Raw genomic sequence first — 7,360 nt, 5'->3', positions numbered from 1 at the left:
GTGACCTCGTGCCTCGCAGCAAAATTAGCTCGGGACAGGTGATTTTTAACCTGTCCTGTTTTACTCGCTCTCAGTGTTGGAGAATCACAGAATCCGGTTGGAAAAGACCCTTGAGGTTATCAAATTCAACCGTTACCTGAACACTACCACGTCTACCACTGAACTATGTCCCTAAGCACCGCTGGTGGTTTGCGTGAACGCATCCGTTTACTCTCCTCAAATTAGTTGTGTCTGCCATATGGCTTATAATGATCTGAAGATTGCAGCATAGCCCCTGTAGGCTGTAGGTAGCCCCTGGTTTTAAAAACAGGTATGTACTTTCTAAAGCCCATAGCCTTTGCCCTGCAGCCAGTGTCCCTTCTGGGATTCAACAGTGGCAGTTATTTTCCTGCGTTACTTCTATTATGAGTCCTGTTCTTATGAGTCCCTGCAAATAGCTGAAGTCCTGAGTGTTTGTGGCACAGGAGTGTAGCACGCCTTGGCTCGCAACCAGGAACTGGTGTACAGAGGCCATTAAGAGGCAGGCTGCAGCGGAAAGAGGCAAAAGTTTGACTGTCACACCCTCACCCAGGACAAGACACAAAATGCTGCACTAAGGCATGCTTTGGGGAATGGGGCTGGAATGGCGTAGGGCAGAAGAGACCTTGAAGAGTGATGAGCTTTCTCTCCCTGTGGGGATATGAGACATTGTGTAACAGACAAAGCTGCAGGCTTCTTGTCCTGTGTCTATAAATTCAAGCAGTTTTTTATTGCTTCCCTAACTAGACAGTTTATTTGCTTCCTTAGTATGTACATGCTGCAGCTGTAGTGATAACCCTGGGGTTCTCCCTCTTTTGTTTTTCTTTTGAACAGAAGTTTCTGCCTTCAAAAAAACCCAAATTCTTATTGATTCTTTTAGACTAGAGAAGAAGACAAAAATCAAGATGGCAAAATGGATCAGCTGCATTTTAAATTGGAACTTCCGCTACAACCTACAGAGCATGTAGTTGGTGTTCAACTGATTCTACTCTTTTCCTACCAGCTTTATGTGAGAATTTTTAGATTTACTTGTTGTGACATATAGATCCAGTGTAATATTCCACTAGTGGTTATGCAAAGATCCTTTCCACTTTTCAAGTTCCTATCAGAAATAGTTATTTTACTAATAAATATTCAATATTCTCATCTGCTGGGTCACTCCTTGTCTAGCTGTGTTGCGTATTTTCATATGTTTAGTTAGATTTTTTTTTTGAAGCTTTGTATTCTCTTGGGCTGTAGTGTAGCATAGAGGCCGGAGATGCACAACAGTGCATATCGGTGTGGGTGGCATCAGGAAATAACTGAAAGTCTTGCAGTAGGCAGAAGAATGTGTGTTCTTATATACTGCTGTGTCTTGGCCTAACCAGTTAGTTTTCTGGGGTGGAGAGGCAGGCTGTTGCAGCAGCCTGAACTCCATAGATTTTGCTTACTTAACAGGTCTTGAAGCAGTGATGATAATAGTCTGCCAGGGTCTTCTGTATTGTGTTACTGGGAGGGGGAAGAAGGTGTTACAGGGACACAGAAAAATGAAATTCTGCTGCTATTGTATCTCAAGTGGCAGTGCAATTAATACCTACAGCAGTGAGTAAAACACTAACCCATGGATGCATCTGAAAGGAGCAATAGTATAGCGCTGTGCTGGATGCAGCCACACAGAGAAGAAGTTGTGTTACTAGGGAGATCAGGCTTAGTTTATCCAGGAGGCTCTTGCTGATTGCAGATGGACAAGCTTAGCAAGCACAGTGTGGTTTAGAAAACGTCCTTTATGAGGCCCAGAGTAAAGGCCCCACAGTGGTAAGTTTGTGCTGAAGTATTAGGTTAGTGATTAGTATCACAGGGAGTTCTGATAGTCACACCACCTTTGTTGTACAGTAAATGTGAAAATTTTCCTTCAGATTGAGTGGTTGATAAGAGCTAAAGAACTTTCTCGTTTGGTCCTTACTGCAGAGCAGGAGTCCTTAGCTGGCTTTCACTGCTGAATATTTTAAAGTCTGTCTCCAATTAATGTGTTTAATCATCTTGCTGCTTTTCACATGTTGTGACAAGTCAGATCTTTCTGTCACTAGCCACAGACTGTTGGACCTCACTGAATTTCCTGTGGAACTTTGGTTTATAAAGTTAGTTAACTAACAACCAAGGTAGTTCACTTTAAAAAAAAATAAATGTAATCATAGAATCCCAGGTTGGAAGGGACCACAAGGATCATCCAGTCCAACCTCTCCAGGTAAAAGTATTGTTTAAATGAGATGGGTCTGCACCCTGTCAAGCTGACTTTTAAAACTGGCCAATGCAAGGGGAATTTACTACTTCCCCTGGGAGATTGTTCCAATGTCTGATTGATCTCATGGTAAAAAAAATTCTTATTGAGCTCAGTCGGAATCTCTCCAGAAGCGACTTGTGTACATTACCCCTTCTCCATGTGAAAGAAAATCTGTAGATACAAAGAGTTAGAAAAGTGTGTCCTTTCCCCTGCCTAAATTCTCTTCTGTTCACTGTTTCAGAGAATGTCCACCCTTGTGATGCAGAGCATGGCTTTTCTTCAGTTTTTTTCTCCTGTGCCAGGGTCTCAGCTCTACATGAATGGAGACCTGAAATTGAACCAGAGGCAATTACTTAACCATTGTGGACTGGATACCAGATACAATGTGAGGAAACTTTTTTTGCCTTCCCCGTCAATTTCCCCTCCTCTTTATGCTGCTAGTACCGGAGGCGATACCCTGTTTGTACTCCTGCACAAAGTAGACCCTAGAACTAGTGTTTTCTTGTTAGCCTGGATGTGGAAGAGGTTATTCTGCCAAGACGTTAAGTCTGATGTTTATGTGCATTCCTTCAAGGGAATAGTTGCTTTGCGTGTGAAACTCGGTAGAATTACTTTCTTGAAGAGTGGACGAATAATGCAAGTATCTCCTTGTTGTAACAGGTATCTGTGGTCAATGGCACAAGTCCTTTTGCAAGTGACTACGATCTGACAAACATCATTGCAGCATATTTGGATAGAAATGGTAAGCCTGAATGTATAGCCGCGAATTACAGGAGACGGCAGTAGTTAGCGTATTGGCAACTGTGCTGTGAAGATTTGAGTTCTGTATTAAGACGGGAAAGCCCCTTAACCTGGATGTTTCCTTTTGCCATTTTAGTGACTACAGTCTTTTCAGATCCCAACCCTGTTTGGATGACTGGAAGAGCAACAGATACACCATTTATCATTAACGCCACTATTCGTTACCCAGTGGAAGTTATCTTATATCCTTTGAAAACTGCATTAACTGTGACACAACTGGGCTGCATTATTTGGGTGTTCACATATAGGCCAAATGAAAACACTTTTCTTCTAGACTTGTTGCAAAACTTTCCCTTTGTTAGCCAAGCAAAAGCTATAGTTCTGTTTGCCCGTTCCTCCAGATGGTTCTGCTTGCATTTCTCTACTTGGCACCTGTGATGTTTTTCAGCCTTACTAAACTGGCCTTTAAGGCAGTTTCTTACCATTCGCGGTGAATATCCTCAGTAAGCCTTGCTTTGCTCCTGCAGCATCTGCTGTCCCAGTCTGTCAGGGATTCCACTAGCAAAGCACGATACTGTATTCTGTGACCTAAAGCAATCATTAGAAATCTGTATGCAGGGTAAGCTCACCGAATAATAACCCACACAGTGGATGCACAGATAGACATGATTTTTTTTTCTCTACAAAATAATTCTTCATTATGCTCTTTACTAATTTTCTCAGACAAGAACAAGCCTGTGTTTAAAATAATTGGTATGGAGCACATTTCTTATGAGGTTTGTTTACTTGCCTGTTACCAACAGCTATGTTCTAGTGAGGCAGGGACAAAGTAGGCACTTTCCACAGAATTGGTTTACGTGTTTTCTAGGACAGACGTTCACTGCAGCTTTTGCTACATACTACGGTAAAAGGCTTTTAGGGGCTTCCATGGCTCAAAGGCTTTTCATTTGCCACACCAACTGATGTCTAACGAGTTCTGTGCCTTTCCGCCTCTGAGTTCCTTTGTTCAGTTATTACAGTGGTGGTATCAGAAGTTTCCTCAGTTACACTCCTTGACTTTCTTTAAATATCAGCCAGGATTTTGGGAAATGATTAAATTTGCCTGGATCCAGTATGTCAGCATTCTCCTTATCTTTCTTTGGGTGTTTGGTAGGATTAAAATGTTTGTGTTCCAGAATCAGGTGCTGACTACGATTCCAGTATCACCAGTTCTGCCGATGTCTCCAGTACTGTCCTACAAACAGCACCAGTCCTGAGGAGATGCCCAGGAACACTTTAAAGAAATGCAGTTCAAAAACAGTTGCCTGTTTTTATTCTCTATACACTTTTTACTTTGGAAGATCAGAACTTTGTAAGTATGTTCTAAGTATGTTCTATTTGTACTTCCTTTTAAAATACGTGTTCGTTCATCTATTTCTCTGGGAACGCTGAAACTTTTAGTATTTTTGACAGTCAAAGAAGAACCTAGTTATTTTTTTGGAACCAGAACACACTTCAAAAACCAGTAGAAAGGGATGAGACTGCTTTTTTGTGTTCTTAATTTTACTAAATCCTTGCAGACTGAAAATAATATGCTAACAATAGCAATATAAGCCATTTTTACTGTGTTGTAAATTAATTCACTGCTGAGTTAGAGTTCTGTCAAGAGCTATTTCTACGTGCCTTTATGTGCACTATGAAAGGAAAAAATACAAGGAATGTGGAAAAAATGTATGGATGAGTTGGTGTCAGAGCCACACTTCTGTAACAGGCTCTGTGCGCTCTCTGATTTAGTTATTAAATTGGATGATGGATAAATTCAAGGTTGATGTGAGAAACTGGGTTGTGGGTGATAGTGTCTGCAAAGTTTGTACAATCATTTACTATTGGCGTTATTACTGTAGCATTAGACCATTAGTTGTGAATTTAGAATAGTAAACCAGAGAAGTCTGGCATTTATTCAAAGAAAACAAACAAGAACAACAACAAAAAACCCCTACCAGAGAAGCTTCAGAGTTCCAAAGCAACTTTCAGAACTTAAATTATATCTTAGATAGAAATTAAATCAATTATAATCACCTGGTGAGCACTGAAAGACTGTGTCCCCCATTCTTGATTGGGGGTGGTGGTGGTAGGAAAGATTATTTAATTTTAATTTCTCTTTCTGGGCTTACTTCTTATGCCATAACAAGCTTAAAGGGGAAAACAACAACATTTCCACTATGCTTTCAGTTTTGTAGTTAAGATTTAATTCTAGTAAAGCAGTGTTATGATAGGAGAAAGTCTAAAACAATTCTAGATGCTAGTTAACAAAATTCTGAGTGTCTTTGGTTCTCTTGCACTCTTAAGACATGGTGCAGCTATGAAATGTGAAAGAGCAACTTGTACAGCAGTACCCCATCTTTTGGCCATCGACCTCTATAATTCAACATCTTGGAAGTTTGAAGACCTGCCTATTCCTTTTTCTTTTCTCTTTCCCAAAACAGCCAGCTTTTTGTACTTCTCTTTAAGCTTATTTTAAGCTTTGTAGTCTCGCAGCTTGCATTTCTCCCAACTTTTACACACTGGATGGACTCCAGCCTATTCTTCAATGCATATGATACTTTAATATGGGGAGCCATGTCTTGGTTATATGACACACTTTTTTGCTTGTGAAACTTAGGTACTTCCAAGCAATATTGCAAGGACCATTTGCTGTATATACATAGATACATTTTGGTTTGGAATCTCCAGCTTGCTCTTTGAAGTCTGTACCTGGCAGCCTAGGACTGCTGATACTTGGCTTGGTATCAGAGTGCACAGAGTCAAAGCAACTGTTTACTGCTTTTTAGTGTTTCTAAGCTCTACACAGGATGAACAAAGTGTCCTGTGAGCTTCTTTCCCCACTGTCTCAAGCTGATGTACATCTGGTCTGCTACAGTCCCAGCTCTTCTCCGTTGCAGTGGCGACATGTGACTGCATGAGTTAATTCAGGGAGTTCATTATGGTGAAGATCACCTTTACCAAATACACTCACTTTTTCAGACAAGTCAGTTCCCAGGATAAACTCTGTATGTGTCTGCACAAGCATTAGGGTGGGCTTAAGAAAGGGACAGAAATCTCTAGGTAGACTGTAGAACCCCATTTTAAGGGTTTGAGCTGTTGTACTCCTACAAAAATGGAGTGTGTAACAGTCCTTCAAGCTGAACAGAAGCCTGTTAAAAGTAACAACTGGAACTTGAAAGAGGATAATTCCAGAAAACAAGAATAATGCTGGCAGACTCCATTATCCGTATCTCACTTTTCTCTCCTAATTGCATTCTTGTATCCACGTAAAGCTGGGATGCTGCTCAGAGCAACAGGTCAGTGAATACATATGAGAGAAGAAATGGTGAATAAGTCTGGTTCAGGTAATACATAGAAAAATAGCCTTATGTTGTATGTTCCTTTAGAAGGAGAAAGCTGGAAAAAATCCTCTACAGTAGTTTAAGAGAAATATTTAAGTTAAAAAGAGGACATTGGGGAGAGTAAATTGCTTGCAGGTGGCACATAACTGTTTAGTATAACCTGAGGCAGTCCCCCTATTTCTTTTGAAAGCGTCATGTTTCAGGACTAGGACTATTAAGTGAATGTAGCATAAAAGGAGCAGTAAAGGCAGATGTGACTGCAGCAGGGAAAAAAACCTGTTTGCGATACCTCTGCTGTGGTAACTTCCCGGATCACTTTTACACTGACCGTAGTTCTTGGTTTGTAGTTCTGACTCATTTTTTTCAAGCTTGGAGAGGCATTCCAATTCTGTAAGCAAGCAAGCAAAAGAAAAAAGGTAAGAAAGATTTTATGGCTGTAGTAATAAGCTGAAGTACAAGGGCAAAATATACCTGAGAATCCACTGCAAGTAGCAACTGGGAGTCATCATTCTAAGAAGGTTCTCTGTAAGGACTTTCTTTACCTTCCTAAGCAACAGAGAATAGAACAAATAAAAATATCCCTGCAATCCACTCAGTATCACTACACAGATCTGTGTACAGATATGCCAGAGAGGTATCTAAAGGTTCATTGAGGAAGTACACAGTGGTGTCAGGATTAGGCAGATAAGTGTAAGTGGCTCTGTAAGAGGAAGAAGTAAGTTACTGATTAAAAGTCCTGTGCATAAATAAAAGCAGGGATATGGACGTGTAAGAGCCATGCCTCTGGAGATTTTTAAGGAGTGATGCTAGGATGGAAGCACCTCTACACTTGCTTCTTAACGAGCCAAGCGGCCTCTTTGTGGGGGTGGGACCTTTGCGTCCGCCTCGCCGAGGCAGGCGGAATGCGGCCGGGACGGAGCCGGGGACCAGCCCCCTGAGCTGCGGCCGGGCCGCGGGGACGGCCGGAGGCGGCGGC

At 41.4% G+C, this 7,360-nt stretch overlaps 1 protein-coding gene across 1 annotated transcript; it reads left to right on the top strand.

Moving 5' to 3' along the window:
* Window positions 1-898: 898 nt before the first annotated feature.
* Window positions 899-4,275, top strand: TMEM231 (transmembrane protein 231; the record flags this gene model as incomplete). The annotated part of the gene is made up of 5 exons (XM_010191867.1): window positions 899-1,027; window positions 2,520-2,663; window positions 2,939-3,020; window positions 3,156-3,257; window positions 4,082-4,275. Coding segments are annotated over 5 exons (651 nt in total), but the record flags the coding sequence as incomplete, so codon positions are not given.
* Window positions 4,276-7,360: the final 3,085 nt, after the last annotated feature.

The sequence above is a fragment of the Mesitornis unicolor genome, unplaced genomic scaffold (genome assembly GCF_000695765.1).
Source record: "Mesitornis unicolor isolate BGI_N332 unplaced genomic scaffold, ASM69576v1 Scaffold16919, whole genome shotgun sequence".
Classification (NCBI taxonomy): domain Eukaryota; kingdom Metazoa; phylum Chordata; class Aves; order Mesitornithiformes; family Mesitornithidae; genus Mesitornis; species Mesitornis unicolor.
Note: the sequence above shows the minus strand (reverse complement) of the source record. Positions and strands in the feature narration are given on the sequence as shown.